Source organism: Populus euphratica, unplaced genomic scaffold, assembly GCF_000495115.2.
Source record: "Populus euphratica unplaced genomic scaffold, PopEup_1.0 scaffold75.1, whole genome shotgun sequence".
Classification (NCBI taxonomy): domain Eukaryota; kingdom Viridiplantae; phylum Streptophyta; class Magnoliopsida; order Malpighiales; family Salicaceae; genus Populus; species Populus euphratica.
The window spans coordinates 856,005-881,862 of NW_011499866.1; the positions used below are offsets into that span (position 1 = coordinate 856,005).

Sequence of the window (25,858 nt, forward strand, 5' to 3'; positions counted from 1 at the left end):
AATTTTTTTTAAGACAGGTGTGATATCGGATATGACAAAGACCATGCGGAGATATGTTTTGAAGCATTCGGTGATCGGGTGAAGCACTGGATTCCATTGAATGAACCATGGACCTATAGCAGTGGTGGCTCTTCCTCAGGCAAGTCTGCACCTGCTGATCGATGTTACAGATTGGCAACGATTAAATTTAACCGGAGGAGATTCAGGAGTAGAGCCATTTTTGGTGGCCCATAATCACCTTCTTGCTCATGCCGCTGCTGCTGTGAAATTGTAATAATAATAATCAGGATTGATCTTATGGTTTGATATAGCAAGTACTCATAGTTTTTTTTTCTAGTTTCTTTAAATGACTCATCACAAAGAAGAAGTACATCACTGAAAATGGTCATGAACGTTTCAAATTAAAAACAAATAACACTGCAATAATCCTTAACGTGAAAAAAATTAAGTATAGAAGTTATTTTTTTCTTAATCACGACAAGCTTTCGATTTGTTCAGGGTTCAGTGAATTTAATAATGAGTCATTAACTCATCTTTGGCATCAACCATGTAGATTATAAAGATGTACTGAAAAGATATCATAAACTGCAGCCCATTGGTCAAGAGCTTTCTCAAAAAATAGACATACATGCTGTCTTCCAAGAAATAAAAGCAAAATATAAATATAATGATCTAAACTTTATATTTGATATTGTTTTGTATTTGTGAGTCAGATTATTTGTGGTTATAATCCTTTCTTTTGAATATTATTATGTATGGTTAGTGGCTTTTATGCCTTGATATTTTGACTTAATTATAACTTAGTTCTTATAGTTTAACAAAAATAATTAATCAATTAGTTCTTGTGGTTTTAGAGATTCTTGTTTAGTTCCTAATAATTTCTTTTAACTTTATTTAATTCCATTTTATATTAATTATTGATTTCATATTTATTTCTTATTTTAAGAAAAAGAAAGAGTAAAAAAAATAACTTTATTCATTCTAATAAACGCCTTAATTTGTTCTGTTCGCCTTTTCTACTCTAGGTTATCTGGATATTCTTTAGGACCTCACCATTTGGTTAGCCGAATCTCTCGTAGTATTCCCCTCGTTTGATTTTTTCTGACCGTCCGATTTAATTTATGGTTTTTCATTTTTTTTAATTTGTATAAATCAGTTAATACAAGCAGTAAAACACAAGCCAAGAGGCCGTCTACAATATTCTATAATAAGAAATGATGGAGAAAAATAAAATAAAATTTGGACAAAATGCATGTAGGGATCTAATTGGATTTTTCTTATAAATGATATTTTTCATTTAATCTAATTTAACTTAATGAATATTTTTGACCAATTTCGCAAAACTTATATTCCTTGAAATCATGCTCTTGGAAGAAGCTCAGCCGATTCAAGGCGGGCCCCCATTAACTGGGGTCCACTCGCCTTATTTCGGAAACTGAACCATTAATTTGTAGCTTTCTTTGGAGCCATCACAACACGTGCACCACAGTAAAAATCGGGAAACTAGACCAGAATGATGAGCTAAGGTGTGATTGGTAATGTTGTGGTTTAAATTCTTTTTAAATTGTTTTTAATTGAGAAAAACTATTAAATTAATATCTATCTTAGATTTTAATATGTTTATATCAAAAATAAAATAAAAACCTAAAAAGTTATTATTTTAATACGTTTTAAATTAAATAAAAACAACTCTAAACCATATCATCAAACAAACACAGTACCTTACTCAAAAGCTAGGTGGTGATTAATGTATATTAGCTGTCATATTGCATGCTTTTTGGCATATCTAACTCCTATATATATGAAGGCCGCAGGTCTCTCTTGTCTAGCTAGCTCAACGACAGGCTATGGCAACCAAAAACTGTTTCTTGCCAACTCTGCTTCTCGTTCTTGGTACAGTGACTTCAAATGTAGCAGCTGCTGCACCAAGCCACACTAACATTGCTTCTCTTAACCGTAGCAGTTTTCCAGGAGGTTTCATCTTTGGGACAGCATCATCAGCTTACCAGGTTAGGATAATACTATGGTTTGTTTTCTCCTAGGTTTTGAATCCTGATGAGATGTTGATAGGAAATTAAAGCTGTCTTCATGATTTTTGTTCTTGTTTTTTCCAGTATGAAGGTGCAGCAGCTAAAGGAGGCCGAGGACCCAGTATATGGGATATTTACACCCATAGACATCCAGGTTCTCCTCTCTTTGTAGCTTTAGTTTGGTTGATAATTATTCTACTTGCGTTTTAGCTATTTAATTCTGCTTTTCTTCCTTACTAAATAAATGCTCCTACAATTTTAATCTGAACAACGGGTCATATGCATGTCTCATCCCAAAAATTTCCCTTCCATTCTAATATTATTGAAATTTTACAGCAGCCATGTTGAAATTTTAAGGCACCAACTGTTTATTTTCTTATTGTTTTTTTTTTATACGTAATAATTAGTGCTTATTGATTGATTACATCTTAAGTTTTAAGAAATTAATGCTTTATTATTTAATTTTATATTTTCAAATCTTATAGAGTCATCCCCGAAAAAAATTATTAAATTTCTCTTAACAGATCAATATAATAAATGCACTTTTAAGATTGTTAAAAAAAATTAATATTAGGTGACATATAAATTGATTTGAAGATACCATATACTAAAAAAAAAAATACATGTATTCAACCTCACCAGCACATTGCATATGCCCAATTTAATTTTGGTGCCGCAGTCGCCCTTGACCAGTAAAAAATAGAAATGCTCATCTATTAATTAAAGAATCTTATTGACTATAGCATCTAAGTGATTATAATATCAACCCCCCCCCCCCCCCCCCACCCACCCCCAAAATAAATAAATAAATAAATAATAAATAAAGACCCTAACATTGGTTTTTTTTTTTATCCTAACATGTTTTCTTTATTTATTTATTATCTTTACGAAGTATATGATATACAATATTGTATCAAGTTGGCCATGAAATTCAATTTTTTGAAAGCCTCAATCTTTTTATCTTATTATTGTCTTTGGACACAGCGTTATGGACAAAATATAGCAGACCAATGCTTTAAAAAACAAAATGACTATTTACCGTAGGATTAGAAATTATTACATCATAAGACTAAGCATATTTCCTCAAAAAATTGTTCAAATTCTCTAATATTATTCATAACAATTAGTTTTACTCTTGTTATTTTTATGTTCGGATTCGGAGTTTTTTTGGAAAAAAATAAACAAAAATTAAAAGTATTGGGTTACGCCTTCGTTAACATCTCGTATTCATGACCATAGTATAACGTACATATTAAGTACAAGATATTAATTAGTGTCGTTTCACATGTTTAATGAACAACGCCTAACCTGATTTGAGAAGCAGCATGAAGCCTTGCAACTATAGGGTTGAACAATACTCTATAAACGGGAAAAGTCAGGAGATTAATTTTAGAGGGTGTAATTTAATTAATTAAATTTTAAATTTATATTGTAAAAATTATTAATTTAAGTATTATAAATTTAAAAATTATTAAAAATTTATATAATTATTAAAGATCTTAGAAAATTAATTGAAATCTATATAAGCTGAAACAAATATAAAAATAAAAGATAAAAATACAATATATGAGATATAAAACCATCATCTATGTTACTTTTTATTTTTATTTTGATCTTTTAATTTTTTAATTTTTTTATAGTAAAAATATAATAGAGTGGTAATTTGATTTCAGAATAATTTAATTGTGTAAAAAAAAAATTAAGAACCACATTATTATTTTTTTAAAAAATATCTATACCAATTCACAATAATTAAAAAAAAAATATCTATACCAATTCACAATAATTTGTGAATGGATGAACAATAATTAAAGCTGTAGTGTTTTGGCCCCAAGGCTTAATTTCTGTTAATACTAGTTTTGAATAATTATCTTCTTTAGTTATTACCATTATTGTCGATAGTTACATTGGATATATATAAAATTAGTAACCTGTTATTACTTTTTTTTTTCTTGTTTTAAGAAGTTGATTATTCTAATAACTTATTATCGTAAAGGACAAGTGGGGGCAGACACCCTTCGCCTTTCCCAAGTTGTCTCTTGCGCTGCACAGATCAAACATAGGCATCGATTCTTGCCTAGCCATGTTGTCTATTATATTTATTTATTTATTTTTTCATAAAAATACGTGCATGGTGAAATGACAGGCAGGATACAGGATGGATCCAGCGGAGATGTGGCTATTGATTCATATCATCGCTACAAGGTATATAAAATTACCGACAAGGGAAAGAAAACAAAAGTAGAAAAAACCCCGTTGATTTCAGTGTATTATGAGTTATATGCTATCCTTTTCAACTGCTTGTAGATCAAGGGGTTAATGTAATTTTGTTGTCAAATTATTTCACAGGAAGATGTTGGCATAATGAAGGAGATGGACTTGGATGCTTATAGATTTTCAATATCATGGTCTAGAATATTACCAAGTAAGCTTTATATATATATTGCGTTCAAGCGCCAGAATTTGGTCAAGAAAACAAAATACAAATCTACAAAGAATTAACTTCGGTAGGGTTATCAAAACAAGGAGGACAACAAGATTAAGCTATTGTTTGATATTGTGTTTTAAACGAGGGTTGGTTAAATTTTATTTTTTTTAGTTTTAGATTATTTTAATGTGTTAATATTAAAAATAATTTTTAAAAATAAAAAATATATATTTTAAATAAAAAAATAATTTGAAAAGCAATTTATAATACTTTAGCACTTTAATTATAAGAAACCAAAAAAAAAAATAACAACACACAAAAAATACAGCTTTGTCTTCATGTTACCAAACTAAATTTGATATATTTTCACCGAGATGAATTTGTTAACAATTATTAATCTTTAAAACTTAATTAGGTTTTTTCGGTTGATCACACAACTAAATTGAACATCATCTCATGATTAAAAGTGCCTTTGATGTTCTTAATTATTAAGTCAAATTAACAAATATTTATTGACATCTTTCGAAATATCTAATATTTATTTACCTGAATCCTCTCAGATGGAAAGCTAAGTGGAGGTGTTAATAGAGAAGGAATCCAATACTACAACAACCTCATCAATGAGCTTCTAGCCAATGGTTATAATTAATCTTATAATTTCTTTTTAATTTTCTTTCAAGAAATCTTGGCATGGGCAAATAGCTTATTTCTTTCTTTAATTTTGTCATACACAGACATACAACCATTTATAACTCTCTTTCATTGGGATCTCCCCCATACCTTAGAGGATGAGTATGGAGGTTTCTTAAGTCCTAGAATTGTGTAAGTAACTTAACTAAATTCCTTAATATATCTTCTTCTTTTTTTTTAATAATTGAGTGTGTTAATAAAAAAGTAGTAATTTAAAAGATAACCCTTACAAAATTAAAGTTTATTTACGGAAAAATGAAATATCTGCAATTGCTTAGAAGACTTTAAGTCTAGGTTTTAAATTTATGATCTACCCACTTGGTGCATCTAAATGTTTAGGTCCTTCCCACATCTCACTGAGATTAATTATTGATTGATAAAGATTTCACTCTTTTTTTTTTTTTTTTGCAAAAGTACCAATGGGCCTGTGGCCATTGATGCTTTGTTACCACATAATGAAGATTTTGGATTCGTCATCGAATGATGAAATATTTTCGACACCTATAGTAATGAAGGTGATATAATTTCCTTGATTAAATTGTTATCTTGGAACTTATAAATTGAATTATTAACATATGATCATGATTAGGGCGTATAATCCCATTATAATACCGTTGATCAGATTGATAGTTATCTAGAATTAATTATCGGGATGGCATTTCTTCACAAGAATTAGTATGGTGTAATTTTTTTTACTAATCAAATACCATTTGTTTAATCACAGGAATGATTATGAGGACTACGCAGAGATTTGTTTCAAAGAATTTGGCGATAGAGTAAAGTACTGGATCACATTGAATGAACCATGGACCTATAGCATGGGTGGTTATGCTGCAGGTTTGCTAGCACCAGGCCGATGTTCAGATTGGCAAGGACTAAAATGTGATGGAGGAGATTCAGGAACAGAGCCATATTTAGCAGCCCATTATCAGCTTCTTGCCCATGCCAAAGCTGTACATTTGTACAAGAAAAAATATCAGGTTCAATGCGTTACTAATTCTATAAGATGTTTAACTTCTTTTAAGATTGCCTTTGATATAGAAATAACATATACGTATATCAGACACAAAAATGTATTTTTGTTGGTATCTATGATTAGTTTCAGCCTTAAACATTACAAAAAAGGCGTTCAATTACTTCATTTATTTATTTATTTATTTTGTTTGTGAACTTCTGCAGAAAACTCAAAAGGGAGTGATCGGGATCACATTAATTTCTCAATGGTTTGTGCCATTTTCTGACGCCAAACAGGACCAAAATGCTGCCAAGCGGGCACTGGATTTCATGTTGGGATGGTATGTATCTAGCTCGTGACGGTTTATTATTTTATTTATTGTTATTTTATATTCACGCTATTTTAGTCATAAATCTCAACTTGGAAATATATGTATATTTGCAGGTTCATGGATCCATTGACAAATGGTGACTATCCGCACACAATGCGATCTCTTGCTGGAGATCGATTGCCTAGATTCTCTCGAGAGCAATCCGAAATGATAAAAGGATCATTTGATTTTCTTGGGTTGAATTACTATACTACTAATTATGCAGCTTATACGCCCCATTCTAATTCTCCGAATGCAAGCTATTTAACAGATTCTCGTGCTAATCTTTCGAGTAAGCATGATCAGAAATTATACCACCAATTTCGAGTGTTTATTCGAAAGTAAACTCATCATCATAATCAATACCATATAATTCTTTTTTCCATGTTTTTATATGTAGCTGAGCGGCATGGTGTTTTGATAGGTCCAAAGGTACGTATCAACTTTAACAATTTAGATTTTTAAATTAAGATATTTTTTTATATAATGTTAAAATTTTAATGATTAAATGACCTTCGGCTTTGGGAATGGAATGGGTGTGGTAGGCCTATCGCATGTATTACAATGGCTTTGAGACGTAGGCCAGACTAGGCTTAAAAGGCTCACACCCCATTAATCATATCAACCCATTTATTATAGTTCTATGGCCATAGATTTATACTGCCAAAAAAGTCAGTGAGCTCCTCGCAGGATCATACAGCAAGTTCAGAAAAATAAACTAAAACCATGCTGCTAACTCACTAGACCTGCGCCAATACTCAACCGTAGGGTTCCTTTCCCTTTAGTACATGACTGTAAGTTACCATTTTCAGCACCTTTGCCATCATGTTGATTGAGTTGGACACGCTCTGCATATATATAGACGCCATGGCTTCCAATCCATGTTGTTTTTGCAAGTGTCAGCTGTACTGATAGTTTAAGTTTCAAGTCCACCAGGGTTCAACGAAGATTTTATTTTCTCAGCCCTTATCTTCCTCCTCACCACATTGTTGTGTTTTCTTGAAATGAAATATCGCAGGCAGCTTCAGATTGGCTTTACATTTATCCAAGAGGAATTCGAGACCTTTTGCTCTATGTGAAGAAAGAGTACAGAAATCCACTCATTTACATCACTGAAAATGGTAAATACTTTCTCATTAAAGCCAGGATTATTTCAAAGCAAAATATAAGATGCAAAAACGCCAATTTCAAACGAAATATCCTCTTTTTTTTTTCCTTTTTCATTTAGGTGTTGATGAATTTAATAATGGTTCGTTGACTCTTAAAGAGGCCCTTGTTGACACCATGAGGGTTGATTACTATTATCATCATCTTGACTTCCTTCGAAGATCAATCAAGTAAGTGCTATTTATGGACTGGAATATTCATTTTCCTGCTTAATTTCTTTGTCCTCTCCCGAAGAAAAGAGAGTGATCAGTCTTAACATTTCTTTCTTTATATATATATATATATAACGATTCATTCGTATAATTTGTTCCTTTTGCAGGGATGGTGTAAATGATTCATTCGTATCATTTGTTCCTTTTGCAGGGATGGTGTAAATGTGAAAGGATACTTTGCATGGTCGTTATTGGATAATTTTGAATGGTATGCAGGTTACACCGTGCGTTTTGGCATCAACTATGTAGACTATAAAGATGGATTGAAGAGATATCCTAAACTTTCAGCTCACTGGTTTAAGAGCTTCCTCAAAAAATAGACATATATGTCTTCTTGTAATAAATTAATTTTATTGAAAATTAACATGATAAACAGTACTTTTTTAGTGCTAAGGATAGCATATAAAATACAAAATACTAGTTAGATGTTACGTGCTATTTCATGGATTCACCTTTTATTTTTATAAAAAATTAGGTCTTCACGGTAGCAGGACCCAAACAAAGAGAAGGTTTTTTAGTATAATAGAAGCAAATACAAGTTTTGAAGAACTCCTCAAATATGAATCCCAAATAATATACTTAATCCTTGTAACACATTATAAATTTCTCTTGTGAGCTCTTTCTTGAGCACACAAGAACATGCTACGGTAGCAGGACCCAAACAAAGAGCTCTTTCTTGAGCACACAAGAACATGCAAGATGATTCTAAGAAAAACTAGGCCTAAGCAAAATCTTAATCCTAATGGATAGATAATCAGTAAAATCCTGATTCTACGATGACTCCTTTCTAGATAAAACAGTTCTAAGCTTATAAGATTTTCAGAATTTAATTTGAATTCTTTATACAATAATTATACAATAAAGATTTTAATTTACGCTACATCTTAACCATCCGATAAATAGTAGAAAAGTTGTCACCAACATATTAGAACATGAGGATTTCAGCGGTCACTATTAGAAAATTGAAAGAAAAAAAAGCTGATGAAAATTTTTCATCGTTGATTACTGATAAAATAATCACAACAGAAAATTTTTATTAGTAATTTTTGATGGAAATAGTGATGAAATGAAAAAAAAAATTAAAAAATCATTAGCATTGCTAACAAGTCAAAATTACAGACAAAATTCCATATTTGATTTTAAAATGAATTAAAACATGACAGCTCCTTTCCTCTCCCCATTTCTTCTCCTTCTTCATTTTACAAAACACTGCAGCAACCCTCCTCCTCATAAATCCAATTGCCTCCCTCCCCCTTCATGGCACTGTGCATTCATAAGAAATTATATTGATGCGATCCTTTCCTTTCTTTGAATTCGGAATCAAAATACCTAGAGGAACAAACCCATTTTCCACATCCAAAAACTTAAGAATTTAATTTCTTGAATTCGGAATCAAAATACCTAGAGGAACAAACCCATTTTCCACATCCAAAAACTTAAGAATTTGCTAGGTTGTTTTAAGGATTTGCTGCTAGATTGCTCATGTCTTGGATCATGCGGCACAGTGTATTTCTAAAATTATGTGTTTGAGTGGCTGCTTGCAGTTTGTGCACTGTGGATGCAGATGAAGGCATTCGAATGGGAATTATGCCCCTTCACATCCAGAACAGATGCAAGCAAATGGTGTCCTCGTACACAAGAGTTCGGATTTTTTAAGTAAAAATTTGTGGATTCAAGGTATGCAGACACACAGACTGCAAGTGCCCTATCCAAATTTTCCCTCTTCGCAACGAGTAATGAGATTTCCATGAAATGGTTACGTCCTAATCGATGCACAAGATCTTGAAAAGATCAAGGATAATGCTTTCAGACTCCCCACAGAGCTTGATTGTTTTCAATTAGAAACTTCTTCTGTTTGCACGATGTTATAAAGGGTAGCGTTACCTTAAATTTTCAGATATGATTTTTTCCCTTATTTAATAAATAACAAGAAAAGTAGTGTTTCGGGCTGCTATATAAGGTTACTCAAGAAATATGGCTTCCCAAAAGTCTTAAAGATTTTGAAAGATTAAACCGCAAAATGGGATAGAGAGGAAATCTGAATTGCATTTGACATCAAGTATTGTGCTTGAATATCTGATTACCCTACCATATTATACATGGCAAAATTGCTTACATGATTAACATTAGCTAAACTAATTTAATGACATTAAACAAGAGAGAGAGAGAGAGAGAGAGGGTGTGTGTGTGAAGAAACAACATAATGCTGGATTAAAGTGTTATCTTGGAGCATGTAAGTGAATTAATAGCATATGATCATGATTATGGACAGTAACTCCATTATAATGTTCCAGATCAAATTAATTTTAATCTACTATTAATTGGGATCACAAAAATTAGTTGGTAAGATGCATTTTTTTTTCCTTATGAATAATCGATATTCACTAAAAGGGATGGCTAGCAAACCCCGCCCCCACCCAAAAAAAAAAAAAAAATTGCCAGTAACCTGACCATATTTTATTTGAATTTTGATAGCTTGTGGGTCAACTTGTAATTTAATTATCTGAAATTTTGTTAAATTTAGATAAGATTTAGTTAGATAAACTTCAAATATTTTTTAAAAAATTAAACTAATATTATTTTAGACAAAATAATAGCATGATTGACTCGATAACTTACTTAATTAACTTAAAAATTAAGTAACCTGAATGATTAACTTGATCATTAACTTGGTCAAGTTTTTCACAATTATGTCTAAAACAAAAAATAATCTCATTCAACAACTATAATATATTTTATGTTAATCTTATTCAGAAAACTCAAAACTGAGTGAGTGATAGGTATCACATTTCTCGCTAGTTTGTGCTGCTTTCTTGTGCCTAAGATAACTGCCAAGAGAGCACTGGATTTCATGTTCCGATGGTATGTATAGGATACTCTAGCTAGCTTGATGTGTGATATTTTATTTTTTTTTAATTAATATAGGTGTTTGGGTTAGTTTGTGTGTATTATAACTAATCTCACAGATCCTGAAGTTAATAATCATGTAAACCTTTAATGGTCATCATATGAGCAATTAAGAACTCAAACCTGAAACAACAAAACAAACAAAACTCTTAATTCTAAATTTTTATCACTTGACCACCGACTAAATCTCACCGATCCTGAAATTAATAATCATGTAAACCTCTAATGGCCATCATATAAGCAATTAAGAACTCAAACATGAAACAACAAAAAAAGCAAAACCTTTAATTCTAAATTTTTATCACTTGACCACCACCTAAATGATTGATATGTGATATTCTTAATTATTTAGATTGATATTAAATTAATTAATTAAAATATAGCTTAGAATCTCCACATCAACCATCAATGTCCTTAGCCCAATTAATTAATATAGTCTATATATTCTTTGTGGGAAAAATTAATATATTTTTGAAAATTTATTACAAATACTTAAGAACATTATCATATAAATAACATCATAAAAAAACCCACCAAACATAACCTGCTGACTAAAAGCCGATCTCATTGACTACGAACCAGTCATGTATTTCAATGCATTCTTGTCGTTAAAAGGATAGTAACATTTTCGGCTTTTAAAAAAAAAAACTGGGAAAATTTTGTTTTTTATTGACTGTAGGAATTTTAATTTTACATTACCAAGTAAGAATGATGATACTTTTCATTATTAATTTTTACTTAAAAACAAGTAAAATTTTGCAGTTTAGTTGTTCTGTTAAAATATTTCTCACATCATGTAACGCTAGCAATATTTGATCCCTACAAAAATGAAGCCATGGTAAAGGGATTACTTGAATTTCAAGTTATAAAATCTAGGTGAATTTAGTAGGTTTATTATGATTTATTGATCCAAGATTTGGATCTATTTAGATTTTAAAAAATAAAAAATAATTAATTTAATTTATTTTAGTCATTAGTCAAGGTTGATTTGCAATACACGATTTAAATTGCTCTAAATTTCAAAAAAATAAAAAAAAATTAATTTGATTTACCTTAGTTAGTTATAACCTGATTAATCTAAATAAAACTCATTGAAATATTTAATATATATATATATATATATATTAAAACAATATTATTTTAATTATTTTTTTTATAAAATAATTAAAATTAACTTGAGTTTGCCATCCTAATCTATAATTTAAAACAAATCAACCCAGTAAAATTTCAAAAGTATGCTAGAATTCTTTGGTTGAAGTACATGCTATACTCCATTTTTATGATTTTCTCGTAAAACATCAGTTGTTTTTCCCCCTTTTTGCATCTTAATTATGTCTGTGTAGGGTTATCCTCCCCATTTCCAAGATAAAACGTCTAGATTATTGGCGGGAAAATATTTTTACAGTTCAGTATTTGGCTGTAGAGCTCACACATAAGCTTCTTATACTCTTTAGCCCTAACACCACCCTTCCATAAACTCCCTTCCAATCTGAACCGTCAACCAACTCAAATCAGAAGTACTCTTAATCACAACCGTAGAGCATAACACACACACACAATTCCCCCCCACATCTCACCACACTGCATAACCAAACTCCTCTAGAAACTCTTAAACCCTGTGATATTAGGTTTGTGCATTTCTCCTGCTGAAAAAGAAAAAATTAATTCAATCACAAAATCAACAATTTTTTTTTTTCAAAAATCCAATTTTAATCGGAGCCGTTCGGATTTAGAGTCTGATATTGTGGATTTTTCGAATGGAAATTGGAGGAAGCAGTGAAAGCCAAAATGAAACAAAGAAAGGCAAATCAAAGACTCCAAGGAAACCCAAAGAAAGCCTTCTCAAACAAAGTCAGTGTTTCTCTCTATGGATTCATTATAAAAACCCCATTTTTGTTAGACCCTTTTGTTTTTTGAGTTTGATTTTTCTTTTTTTTGCAGAATCTCCAGCTGAATTTTTCGCAGAGAACAAGAATATTGCCGGGTTTGATAATGTAAGTTTCAGGTCTTGATAATGTAAGATTCGTTGTGATTGTTTTGATAGCTAGTGTTTTTTTTTTTTGATTGGGTGAAAGTTATTGTGAATTTCAGCCAGGGAAATCTCTTTATACTACAGTGAGAGAACTTGTAGAAAACTCGCTTGATTCGGCGGAATCGATATCGGAACTTCCTGTCGTAGAAATTACGATGTCAGTTTTTTAGTTTATGATATTTTTTTATGTATGTGAATGTGTGAATTATTAAGCTTGGTCATATTTTTATCTGGTTTGTTGCAGTGAGGAGATAGGGAAAAGTAAGTTTAATTCAATGATTGGTCTTGTTGATCGAGAGCGTGTTGATGCGCAACTTTATGATGATTACGAGACTGCTAAGGCTCGTGAGGTGTGTGTGTTGGGTTCTATTCTGGATTCTGATATTGGGTTTTGGCAGTTTGTTGAAATTAAGCTGTTTGTGGTGTGTTTTGAGTTGTGCAGAAAAGATTGGCGAAGGAAGCTCGTGCTCAAGAAGTGCAAGCGAAGAATGCTGCTCTTGGGAAGAAAGTAAAAGAACAATCGACTATGAAGGGCATGAAGGGTCGAGGTGAGGCCTCATTTTACAGAGTCACATGCAAGGTGTGATTTACTTTACACTCAATGTTTTATCTAGTATTTGTTGTTTCATACGTGTTTCCTAATTTTGTGGTGGTGTTAATGTGTTTCTGAGTTATTGCCAAAATTCTCTTTGAAGGTGTGAATTCTAATGACTCTTGACTGATTTTATATGCAGGACAACGGAAAAGGAATGCCACATGATGATATCCCAAATATGTTCGGACGAGGTTGGTTGTCACTTGGCAACTTATGTTTGTGCATGTAGATTTGAATAGCTACTTAAATACGAACAAATATTTGAAACTACCATAATTTTTACGAGCTTGATTTTGAGTGTACTTATGCATGCAGTTTTGTCCGGGACAAAGTATGGTCTCAAGCAGACTCGTGGCAAGTTTGGTCTTGGTGCCAAAATGGTAATGAATTTCTCTGCAGTTTGCTGCATGCATGACTATGAATCTTTGTTACTGCCATTTGGAATAAGTTATCCCACGAATGTTTATTCTACATCATCATTATATTTGCTTTTTTCCACCCCCAGCTCTTGTGCTGGGATATATCCTTGAATCTGTGCAACCACCTTATGGAAATTGGATAACAAAATATCAGTTAAATTGCATCGTATGATCATGGATTGGCCATTTTGATGCTGCCTTAAATGAACATGGTCCATATTATGATTGTTGGCAAATGATTAAAGTTAAGGGAAGCTTTTTTAGCTACAATGCTTCATAGTCTCAATTCAGAAGTTTATTTGATTGATTTGGTCCACATATTTGACACTTAATTATCATGTTATAGATTAGAAGTTAATGTTAAATTACTGTGTTTTACTTATGCAGGCATTGATATGGTCTAAAATGAGTACAGGGCTTCCTATAGAGATCTCGTCATCAATGAAGGCCCAAAGCTATATTTCATTCTGCAGGCTGGATATAGATATTCATCGGTATGACTCAAATTTAGGCACACACAGAATGCACAGTGTTTTCAAGGATCGTCTTATAAACATGGATGTTACATATTTCATAAGTGATGGTTTTTTTCTATATTTTAGGCTGTTTATGTGTTTGTTGTTACATATCCACATGCGTTTTTGTGCTGAGTTTCATATTTAGTTCCAAGAATATATGGGACTTTTTAATTCTATGGAAAAAATGCTTGAGGTTATAGCTTCTATCAGACTATTGATGGTGCTTCTTTTAAATAACCAGGAACATTCCTCACATTCATTTACATGAAAAACGGAACAATGATGATTGGTGGCATGGAGCTGAAATTCAAGTTGTTATTGAGGGAAATTGGACAACTTATCGTGTATGTAGACCATAATTTGCCTATGTTAACATTTCGTTGTACACTTTGAATTTATGCAATGCATTGCAGTTGTGTTCAGCAATGTTGTTTGGTCTGTTTTTAAGTTTTTAATAGTGGTGTTTTGTCCTGTATGTGCAGTCCAAGATATTGCATTACATGCGGCAAATGGCTGTTATCACTCCTTATGCCCAATTTCTTTTCAGATTTATATCAGATGCACCAGAGTATGCTCTCCCTCTCCCTCTCTCATGTGCGCATTCATGCATCTATTCTTGTGCATCATCATTCTATTAAGCACATGCTACTTCCATTTTTTGCAGTAAGAATGTTACTATAAAATTTGCACGGAGAACTGATGTGATGCCTCCAGTTCCTCTCGAGACAAAACACCACCCATCATCTGTTGATTTACTGCTGATCAAACGCCTCATTGCGGAAACTTCAAAACAGAATCTTTTGCAGTTTCTACAGCATGAATTTGTAAACATAGGAAAGTCACTTGCTGAACGATTAATTGGTGAGAAAATTAATATCTACATTCTTTCAGTATGCAATTCAACAATAAAATTCTGTGATTGTAACAATAATCCTTCCCAATTTTTTAGGGGAAATGGGTCCAGAATTTAGCCCAAAAATGGTTGTAAAGTCTCTGACTGATCAGCAGATAGTTCGCATCAATCAGTTGTTTCGCCAAGCCAAGTTTGACGACCCTACTGGTGATGTAAGATGCTTTTAGGCTTTGAATGTAATTTATTTGCCATTGATTTTGCTGATGTGATTTGTCCTTACTTCATACTTTGTGGTGCTCTACTTGTATAATACAACTTTTATAGCTTAGCACAGTACTGATAAGCCATTTTCAGTGTCTTAGTCCTGCAGGGGAATACAATCTTCGTCTTGGAATTATAAAGGAGCTACATCCAGATATGGTTGCAACTTATTCAGGCAGGTTGTGTTCGAATCTCTGTTTCCTATATCTATTTCTTTTAACTAAAGCCAACCTGCATGGTAAAATAGTTATTGGTATCGGAACCAAAAAAATATTACTAATCTTTTTTTCTGCTAATGGATACACAATGTTCTAAATTTGGCCTTTCTTTACTACACCATTATATGCAGTGCTCAAGTATTTGAGGGTCACCCATTTATTGTAGAAGCTGGTGTCAGTGTGGGTGGAAAGGATGTTAAGCAAGTAAGTGTGTCTATCTTAATATTGTGATTGTGATGAAACAAATCAGGCTAGCTTAGGAAATATGTGTAGGTTTTGATCAAATCCAGCACCTTAAAACCAGGAATTTAAGGACTTTTATGATTCACAAACCAACACCATTGAAAGTGCTCGCTTGTGTTACTTTCGGGACAATTGGACCTTGTTTGTACATCCCAGTTTATAAGGAATGCTTTGTGAAATTGAATAGACAGGTGTTTGTATTTATTGGGTTGGTTTATGAGCTTAACAATTTACTTTTTTTTGGTAAAATAAAATAAATTAAGGAATTACTATTCCATCTATGGAAGTAAAAGCATCAGGCACTGGTTTGCCAGTTAGCTTCTTAAAAGCAATGTGATGTTAATTGCATGCGCATGATACTTGATCGTGGGTTTCTAAATACAACTCTGCAAACTCTGTGATGGTGTGTTTAATGCCCTTGGTCTGATGTATTTCATGCTTTATGCTAATTAAATTTCTTTCTGATTTTCTATCCTAGCTGATATTATCCTGCAAAACTATTTCTCTAAACTGCAGGGCTTGAACATATTTAGATTTGCAAACCGCATTCCACTTCTATTTGAGCAAGGTGCAGATGTTGTCACCAGGACTGCACTTAAGAGAATTAAGTAAGATATAACAGTACAGCCATTTCTTTTGATAATTTTGGGGTGGGTGTGGGAGACAGATGGAATGTTCTCACAGTTAATGCAACAAAATGGTTTATTAAAATGTCCTTTCAGTTGGGGGAGTTACAAGATTAACCAGACGCAGGACAAAATTGGTGTCTTTGTCAGTGTCGTGAGCACAAAAATCCCCTTTAAAGGGACTGGCAAGGAGTATATTGGAGATGATATTAATGAGATAGCTACAGCTGTGAAGGTGGTTTTTTTTTTATTCCCAGTTTCTGTCATTTTGATCACAGCAGTAGAAATTTACAAGCTAGCTAATAAAATCAGCCTTCCAGTCTGCCATTCAGCAATGCTGCATCCAGCTAAAATCCAAAATTATAAAGAAAATGCTGGCCCGTGAGCAGCAGGAGAGAAAACGAAATCTAAGCAGGTACTTCCTGTTGACCTGACCTGTTCTCTCAAGAGTTGCCAAAATGTCCCATTCTTTTTCCTATTTGCATGTACTGAAGTCTGAAACCAAATTTTAATGCACTGGCAGGTATATTCCTGATGCTACCAATGCTGTATATGATGTTTTGAAACACATGTCACAGTCACATGCATCAAAGAAGAAGCGTTACAGTGGCGAGGAAGCGGAAATACTTGGCAACATAACAGCTAATTTGATAACAAAAGAGACAATCAAGGAAAAGCTTGCTGAGCATGTTGAAAAGGTGAGGTCTAATTGAAACTTGTGGATCCTCCATCACTGACAATTTTGAATGGCCTTTTGGTGCATCCTAGCTATGGTTTGGATGGCTGTTGCGTTAATAATGGGGGATTAGAGACTATAAGATTCTCCTATTGCCAAACCAAGTTCCAACTCTTTGGTAAAAATATGCCAAACTAATCAAGCAACACGGGATTCTAATCAAACGATGTAAAGATGTTGCTACGTATTGAAAACTGACATTAGAAACATCAAGGAAAAGATTTTATCCGTCTTTCAATTTTCCAGCACAGTTGGTTATGTGGCAGGCTTATGACAGCCCCATGTTTCGATTTCAAGTCAAATTTCCTCGCTATCCTAGTCCTCCCTCGCATATTTTCTTTCCCTTGCATGTAAATTTTATATTTCTTTGACATGTATGAATTTTATTTGCAGGTGGACTATGAAATGGCATTGGAATACGCGACGCAAACTGGAGTGACCGAAGAACCAAGAGAAGATATATTCATCCAAACCCTTGATCCTGAAAATAAATTCATCGAATTCCAAAGTCCCATCTTTGTTTTCAGACTAGTATGTTAGGAATGCGTCCGGACTTACTTCGAATACCTTCATCCTTGCCTGCTTACTATAGATTCAAAACTCTGGTTACACAGTCGATTTCATTGTTACTTGTATCTGATTAAACTGCGGCCTTAAAATCAAATGTGATTGTATGAATTATCTGTTAAAACTGCTGTTGTATTTACAATTTGTAGCATGATAGATATTGTAACAGAAGAAACTGTGTGCTGCTGTGAAAGAGCTTAAAACACGGTTGGGTTTTAATAGAGTCAGGCCCAGGTTGATTAGACTAGCAGATCAACTTGGCAAATCATAAAGTTTTTTCTTTGTTATATTTTGTCTTCAACCCAAATCGGTGTAAACTCTTGGTCGGCAGGTCCCAAGGTTAGATCTGCCATGCCATGACAGGACAGATTTTACAGCAAAGCCTGGAATGAAGAATTCAACTAGCTATTAACTCTGATTTGAGTGATGTAATGTAATGGTTAGGTTATAAATTTACTTTTTTTTTTTACATTATCGGTTGCAGTTTTATAAATTTTCAGAGTTATTAAAAATTAATTTATATAATTATTAATTTTAATATTTATATTAATTAAAAAAAAAAAAAAGAATTCAACTAGCTCACGTAGTTGTGTAGTCAAACATTTTGTCAATCTATCTCTCAATCAAAGACCCAACATCAAGAATTTTCTTACCTTGCGTAACCACATCCAAAACGTCAATATTTCTTGTGACAAATTTCCACAATTCTTTTTAGCATACGTAGTTAGTTTGATCTCTATAGCATCAAAGATCAAAGATGATTAAATAATTCTTTTACTAGTATTTATCAAACTCAGCATTACTTTTTCCATATTTACCAAAATAAAAAAGTACAAATAAATAAATTGAAAAGAATATAAATTTGATAAAAATATTATGTTATATCATATTTAAAATATAAGTTAACGAGACTAGGTTATATTTTTTTAACAAAAACAATATTATTTTGAGTAAAAATATCTAGTGTTATACTAAATTTAGTCCAAATTTAAATTAATAAATTATTGAATTGATTTACGAGAATGACAAATATGATTAAATTAACACATTCTTAAAACATTGAGCAAAATTTATTTCATATTTTGTGCTTCTCTTTTCCTTTATATATTCATTATAATATCATTCTCGTCAAGAACCCATTTCCAAGATTTTCAAGAAATGGCAAACCAACTTCCCCAGATATCCGTTCTTGGAGCTGGCATCTTTGTCAAGACTCAATACATTCCAAGACTAGCTGAGATCTCTCATCTTTTTGTTCTTAAATCCATCTGGAGTCGCTCTGAGGTGATTCATTGCTCATTACTCGTTTCATTTCTTGATTATATTTCTTGCTTATATTTTTATTTACATGTTCAGGAATCTGCAAGAGAAGCAGTGGAGGTAGCCAAGGAGCATTTTCCTGGTGTGGAATGCAAATGGGGTGATAAGGGTCTTGATGAGATCATTCAAGATGAGTCAATTCTTGGTGTTGCTGTGGTTCTTGCTGCACAATATCAGGTGTGTCATCAATTTTGTTTCTTTATTCAAATGTTGATTATTTTATGGTGATAAGGCTTAGAATCTTCCTTGATATGGCTGCCACTAAGTGATCTTTGATTTTTCTTAACAATTTTAACAAGTAACTGTAAAATCATAGCTACCATGGTGCTCTTGTTTGTTGCATTTCCATGCGTTGGTTGCTGAATTCTCTAGTTCTGAATCAAGAATTTGACTCTTAATGATCGAATTCATTGCTGGTTATAAAGAATTTCGAGAAGGAGCCTATCTGTTAGTCATTTTGTCAGTATAAGCTTATTGCAAAGCTAAAATGTAATTCAGAAATTGGGCAGGCAACATGGCAAATGATAAATATATGTACTGGAGTCTGGCGATGAGATTTGGCCGTGTTTAGAGAAATCTTCTCAACAGACTATCCTGTGATTTCAGTTTGGATGTCATCTTATATGTTCCATCTCTTTTAAGGAATTTGCTTTGCTTTGACATGTTATGTTTCAGTAAATTTTTCACTTACATAAACTAATTCATGCAGGTTGATATGTCACTAAAGCTACTAAAGGCAGGGAAGCATGTCCTCCAAGGTAATATAAGCTTTAAATAGTCGCAAAATGAAGGCATTTTTAAGTTCAGATTGATGTGGGTTGTTTCCTAAGACATTCCCAAATTTTAACCAAAAACAATCTAAAAAATGTTGAATAATAAATAAAGATGGATAATTTACTGGTGAATTTTTTGTTGATATTGCTGTTGTATTTATATTTCTCATTTGTGCAATGTTCTTAATCTTCTTTTATTTTGGCATGTCATCTGCAATTCTTGAATAACTTGGATGATCTGAAGAGAAACCAGCGGCATCTTGTAAGTAAACTACAATGTTTTCTGGTTGTTTGTAGCCTCTCCGTGATATTTAAGAATAGAAATCATCCCACTAGATTAAATTTATGTGGAATTTTTGCAGGTTTAAAAACACTTGCACATATAGATTCTCTTGCATAGAAACTCTTTTCATGCTATTGAATTTAATGTACATATTACAAATTGATATAGTGGCACTAGGAATAGTTCTTCATTTTTTTAGGTCAGTAGCGAAACAGTATGAAGAATAGATAAAATGTAACTGTGAATTCTGCAATAAGGAGTAGGTGATAAAAGAGATATGAAGACATTTATTGCTGAGATTGATGTGTGAGATCATTATCTGATCATACCAATAATCGATCTGGATTATTGTGTTATTTTTTTATAAGAATATATACAGGGGCCATCCTTGCTTCAAACCACAAAGGCCAATCATGTCTTGAGAGCAGAAAGTTCACACAAATAGATTTGTCCAAACAGAGTCATTGTTTGATTGTATTCAGTTTGGCAGGATCATAACTGGATAGTGGCATTGTTTTGGACAAGAAAATATGCTTCTATTATCAATGTAACTCTCTTTTCCTTCTGAACTATACATAATTAGTATCTTATCTGCCCACCATAGATTGATGGGGAAGACTGCTAGAACTTTTGTTTGCAAGAAAGTTAAATCCAGCCAAACAAAGTCCCATATTCACCCATCGCACTAGGATTGCTTGCATCTATTAGTAGTAAGCTTTTTCACTGTTGAAAGAAATCTCCGGCCAAAAACATATTCATTAGCAGTCCCTGTTCAAGATGAACACTTTTATGCATACAGTATGCTCATAAAGTTTGAGTTTGTGTGCATACGGATAATGGTTGGATAATGCAGCTATTAGTGAAATCGAAACCAGCCTGTCAAGCTACAAATCTATCTGTGCAAATTCACCTGGTTATCCAATTTGGGCTGTGGCAGAGAACTATAGGTTTGAACCTGCACTTGTAGAGGTAATTGTTTCAAATATCTGATTTGAGTTGATGTTCAATATATTAAGATACTGTAGATTCCAATATACTTGCTATTGCTTTCACAGAGCAAGAAATTATTGGCTGACATTGGGAAAATGATGAGCGTCCAACTTATAATTGAAGCATCAATGAATAGCGCAAACCCTTACTTCTCAAGCTCTTGGCGGCGGAATTACACGGTTTGTACTGATAATATAACTGAGTTATATTACTCAGAATTTTTTACTGATTCTTAAAAGCATTTATTAACGTTCATATGTTTTCAACTTCTATCTATGTTATAATCGAGAAATATACCCTGAAATCTGAGTGGAGTAGTTTTATCTTTCTAGAGTGAGATGCTCCTTTACAATGCCAACAAATAGCAGAACTTTGCTTTTCTTGCTTGACTGATGCAAATTGCAGTAGTCTATTACAGTTACTTGAAGTAAATATCTTAATGGAACCTAATTTAATCTGTTCCTTGCATGCTTGATAGGAAACTAGTTGATTTACCATGCTTAAGCCATTTACCGTTGCTATTATTTACTAGTGCATCTGCTGTTTTGGCAGGGGGGTTTCATTCTAGACATGGGAGTGCACTTCATTGCAGGACTGAGAATGGTAACATCGCATTTTAAATATACCTGATTGATAAATAGTGACATTGGTTCCTGGTATCCTTATTAAAAGATGATGTTCTGCTACTACAATATCACAGGCTTCCTAAGTGTATATTTTTTTATAAAATATCACGGACTACATATGGTCTTCTGAATTTTGTGCTAGCAATGTATCACACTACAGTTTTATTGTTAATGGCGCTTCTCCTTTCGCTCTCATTCCTCCATTTTAACACTGTTGCTGTTATTTTTGTCCTAGATTTAAGTCATTCACACAATTATAGTTTTCCAAAATCTTGTTCCTATATCAAGAATGTTCTTATATCCTTTGCATGCTTTTAATTCTGGACACACCACAAATGTTATATCAGTAGTGTTTCTCTGTGTAAATAGAGCTTGTATAACTGAGGCCACCTGAACCTTGTTAAATGGGTATTAGGCTTGCATGTTAATCATTATTTATTGCCCTCTATCCAGATTTGACTTCTAAATTATGCATTTCTATTCAATTGAACAGCTTGTTGGATGTGAGGTGACATCAGTGTCAGCTATGACCTCTCATGTGGATACGACTTTGCCTCCACCTGATAACATATCCTCAGTTTTGTAAGTTTCTTATGCATGAAGTTGATATTCAACCAAATCATTTCCTGATACTGTTGGAAGCATAAATGTCACTGCATGAACTTTTCCTATTTTAGTCACCTGGAGAATGGATGTTCCGGAGTTTTTGCAATGGTTGTATCCTCCAAATCACCCAAGGCAAGTGGTAAATTGATGGTGTTACTTCAAACTTCTTGATAAATAAATTATTCTTTCTAATTTATTTTGATTCGTTTAGATATTATGGAGAATTGTTGGCATAAACGGAACAGTGGAAATTGGGCGTGGAAACCAAGATGGACAGCATGGTTACACGGTATGCCAAAACCCAATATATTGTGGTCAATTATATCTTCATTGGCGGCAAAAGTCTTGGGATCTTAGTTTGTCTGAGCTATATAGCTAAATTTTAAATTTCAAAATAATTGATTTCTTACCTTTAACTTGTAGCATTTATATTTGAGAAGTAACCTTCATTTGATATCTTACAATGCTGTGGCAGATTTCTTTTTATGGAGCCGGTGGACACTGTAAAAGCAACTTCTACCCATTTAGTGGAGTGACCGCTGAACTGAAGGCATTTTTACATGACATTTCACAGGCCAACCTTAAGGTAATATAAGATGACAAGCTCCTGTGTGCATTGTCACGGCTTGCTTCAAACATAAACCATAAACATGATAGTCTTCACATTTAGCTTTTTATTATTAGTCTTAATGTGCTTTGAGTGGAGATTACCTAGCTCGGTTGTTTTGTTCGACATTGGAGGAATTTGACTCATTTGATTGACAGCAAAACATTCTGTTAGTTGGAAATTCAGAGCTTACTGTTCATTTTTTAACCCTTGTTGCCTTCTTTCGTCAGCAACAGCCTGATCTCTCAGTTAACTGTTGTTAGATTACTAAAACTTCCATTTCTTTAACTGAACAGGAATTAAAATTTAATGATTCTGCTAGAATGCTACTTGCTTTAACTGATGCATTCAATTAAATACCTTTTTATCTGTCACAGAAGGGAAGTAGCTACGAAGTTGAGCCTCGACTCTCTTTTATCGAAGGAGCCAGAGATGTTGCAGTCTTAGATGCAATGCTTGAATCCGGTAACAAGAATGGAGCACTAGTTCAGGTGAAAAAGTTTTAAGGACCAATTTCATCATGTTTCACGCAGCTAAAAACACTTCTGAGACCTAGCAAACAGAAGGGTAGGGAAAGGAGATATTGTTGAAATGCTATGGAGAAATTTACAACTTTTAAGATGAATGTATCCTTATTATGATAATACATATTTCTTAAGAATAAATAGTGCGTATGCTAGAGAGGGGAAAATTGCATGAGTACTGTTTAAACTGATGTATTGAATCAAAATAATGCTGCAGACTCGTTTAAAAATGTATTTGGGAGCTTCCCTCAGATTAGGTTACGACTGGGTTTGCTCTTTACTTTATCAACTAATGTTCAAATCTAAAATGAGGCCTCGAGAAAGAAATTTAATGTAAAATGCACTAGCATGAGCATGGATAGCTTGTCTAGAACCTGATTGGGAAGAGACTTGTCTCAGTATGCGAAGATTAATCCGAAGATGCTAAGACTTAAACCGAGCAAGAAGATAGTTTCTATCATGGTGTGGAAGTTGAATCCCCACAACTGCACTCTGTAGGGTTTTTTTTCCTTTCTTGTCTTCTATCAGTCTTTTGACAGACCACCTTCAATTACTGAACTAATAACTGGGGAACCACAACCACATTGAATTGGTGTCTAGCGGTATTGTGAGGAAATTGCGTTTAGTTTGCTGGACTGATGCTGCTAGACTCTTTGGTATAAGAAAAGTGCAAGTCCATATCTAGTGGCGTAGTTTCTTTACTCTTGCCTTCTTTCATGTTGATACATGACAAACTGGCAATAAAAGTGTACATTTGTATTTGGAAACATGAAAATCTGTAAGTTTACAAACAGAGTGTCTACTATTTCTACCTTGATTTACACCTTTAAAGGATCTATTTATAGTATAGTTGTAGAACTTGGTCTGACCTGGTGAGTTGATTTGAAAAACATGAAACCTAGAGCCCCACTCAAGCCGGGTTTCTAGTTGAATTGTTGACCTGTCCAAACCAAGCCAGATTACCGCTGTTCTCATAAAAATAGTTTATCTAGTGACCTAACAACACAAACCCTTTTCCAGGTCAGTTCTTGAATAGGATAGAACAAATAATGACGGGGTACAATGTAGCATGTTAGCACACTGGCCATGTCTATAGCATTGAATTGTTGGATGGCTTCTCAGAGGTGGTAGCAGCAATTCATTATTGCAATTCTACAACTGCACAAAGTGCAAGTTGCCAGACAGCAACTTAGCCTAGCTCTAGTGTCCCAGTGAAAGAGAGATTATAAGAAGAGAAGGGGGGAAAAAACAAGTGATATTTTTTGTCTGGTCTATCTTTTCATGAAGGAAATCATATATTAATTCAGTCCTAGTCCAGTTGCCCTAGCCACCACAACAACAACAACTAAGAGAGGGAGGGTAACATCAAACTTCAAGATTTTGTATTTTGTTCTTCGTATCATGATTAAATTCCTTTTCGATTGGATTTTAGAATGTAAAACAATGAAAGATATATCATTTTCAATTCTAAACCATCCTTTCCCCCAATCTCCACCTAATGGAAATCCAGATTTGACATCCCCAAGTGTCAAGATCAAAACATTCAAGATTAAGTTGCAAACCCTAATCAACTCAACTTCATCGCAAGTTTTTTCCTTCTTTGTCGTCACAGAACAGTTTGTTCAACTAAACCTAGGGATCGAATCATTTTCACAAAACTCTTAATATATACAAACATACAAAGTCTTACAAGTTTTGTGAAATTGTAATCTTCAACATCAGAGTTCCTGCCTTTTCCAGTACAGGTGAGTAGCAAAACCTAACATGACGGCAAGCTAGAGATGATATTGGGTTGAATGTGCACATACTTCAGAGATAGGAAGGCATGCAGCTCCCTTTTCAAAACCAACTTCACCTAACTCCATTTCTTTCTCATTATTTTCTCAACTGTGAATGAAAAAGATTGGACATACCATTTCCGATATTCTTATCAAAATCATGCACAAAACATTGATGACACTGGGTACAATAGGTTACATGTTACTGTCAAGAATTCAATTCTGGCCCCATGAAGCTAGCCTATCATAGAAATGGTAATTTTGGGTATGGACAATCTACAAGGTGACAGCACAAAATCGATTCCCTCCTCTGCTTCCAGCTCTTGCATCATAATTGCTGGCTTCCATGTAATCTGAAGGTCCCCTTCTTGGCTAGAAATTCTTCCATGTAATCTTGTAATGTTTTGAATAAATAAGTAGGAAAATACAATAAAGCTCTTGGTGGCTTAAAGTGTAGGTATAAATGAATGAGGGGTAGTGTAGTAATTCAACAAAACTTGATAAATATAAATAGAAAGTAAAAA

General features: G+C 33.2%; 3 protein-coding genes across 5 annotated transcripts; all 3 read left to right on the plus strand.

Annotated features, from left to right (window-relative positions):
- Nucleotides 1-1,834: 1,834 nt before the first annotated feature.
- On the plus strand, nucleotides 1,835-8,256 carry LOC105126170 (beta-glucosidase 12-like). Its single transcript, XM_011026946.1, has 13 exons — nucleotides 1,835-2,009; nucleotides 2,115-2,184; nucleotides 4,177-4,235; nucleotides 4,380-4,455; nucleotides 5,019-5,096; nucleotides 5,193-5,280; nucleotides 5,873-6,128; nucleotides 6,328-6,443; nucleotides 6,548-6,765; nucleotides 6,874-6,905; nucleotides 7,492-7,594; nucleotides 7,702-7,810; nucleotides 8,004-8,256. Exons 1-13 carry the CDS (start codon nucleotides 1,848-1,850, stop codon nucleotides 8,170-8,172), a joined length of 1,536 nt encoding a protein of 511 aa, XP_011025248.1. The 5' UTR covers nucleotides 1,835-1,847; the 3' UTR covers nucleotides 8,173-8,256.
- Nucleotides 8,257-12,218: 3,962 nt separating this feature from the next.
- Nucleotides 12,219-18,095, plus strand: TOP6B (topoisomerase 6 subunit B). Of its 2 annotated transcripts, XM_011026947.1 has the most exons (19): nucleotides 12,219-12,610; nucleotides 12,701-12,753; nucleotides 12,851-12,948; nucleotides 13,036-13,141; nucleotides 13,234-13,371; nucleotides 13,526-13,577; nucleotides 13,702-13,766; nucleotides 14,193-14,299; nucleotides 14,565-14,667; nucleotides 14,806-14,891; nucleotides 14,988-15,184; nucleotides 15,273-15,388; nucleotides 15,531-15,616; nucleotides 15,787-15,859; nucleotides 16,415-16,506; nucleotides 16,621-16,759; nucleotides 16,845-16,939; nucleotides 17,048-17,222; nucleotides 17,654-18,095. In XM_011026947.1, the coding sequence occupies exons 1-19, from the start codon at nucleotides 12,517-12,519 to the stop codon at nucleotides 17,798-17,800; spliced, it is 2,022 nt and encodes a 673-aa protein (XP_011025249.1). In that variant the 5' UTR covers nucleotides 12,219-12,516; the 3' UTR covers nucleotides 17,801-18,095. The 2 variants fall into 2 exon arrangements, with proteins under 2 accessions (XP_011025249.1, XP_011025250.1); XM_011026948.1 differs by lacking the exon at nucleotides 12,851-12,948.
- Nucleotides 18,096-18,919: 824 nt separating this feature from the next.
- LOC105126172 (NAD(P)-binding Rossmann-fold superfamily protein) lies at nucleotides 18,920-23,814 on the plus strand. 2 transcript variants are annotated; one of them, XM_011026950.1, is made up of 12 exons: nucleotides 18,920-19,111; nucleotides 19,184-19,324; nucleotides 19,857-19,905; nucleotides 20,165-20,182; nucleotides 21,057-21,172; nucleotides 21,259-21,372; nucleotides 21,746-21,796; nucleotides 22,313-22,401; nucleotides 22,497-22,557; nucleotides 22,637-22,714; nucleotides 22,901-23,011; nucleotides 23,413-23,814. In XM_011026950.1, the coding sequence occupies exons 1-12, from the start codon at nucleotides 18,986-18,988 to the stop codon at nucleotides 23,536-23,538; spliced, it is 1,080 nt and encodes a 359-aa protein (XP_011025252.1). In that variant the 5' UTR covers nucleotides 18,920-18,985; the 3' UTR covers nucleotides 23,539-23,814. The 2 variants fall into 2 exon arrangements, with proteins under 2 accessions (XP_011025252.1, XP_011025251.1); XM_011026949.1 differs by having other exon boundaries at nucleotides 18,922-19,111; nucleotides 23,410-23,814.
- Nucleotides 23,815-25,858: the final 2,044 nt, after the last annotated feature.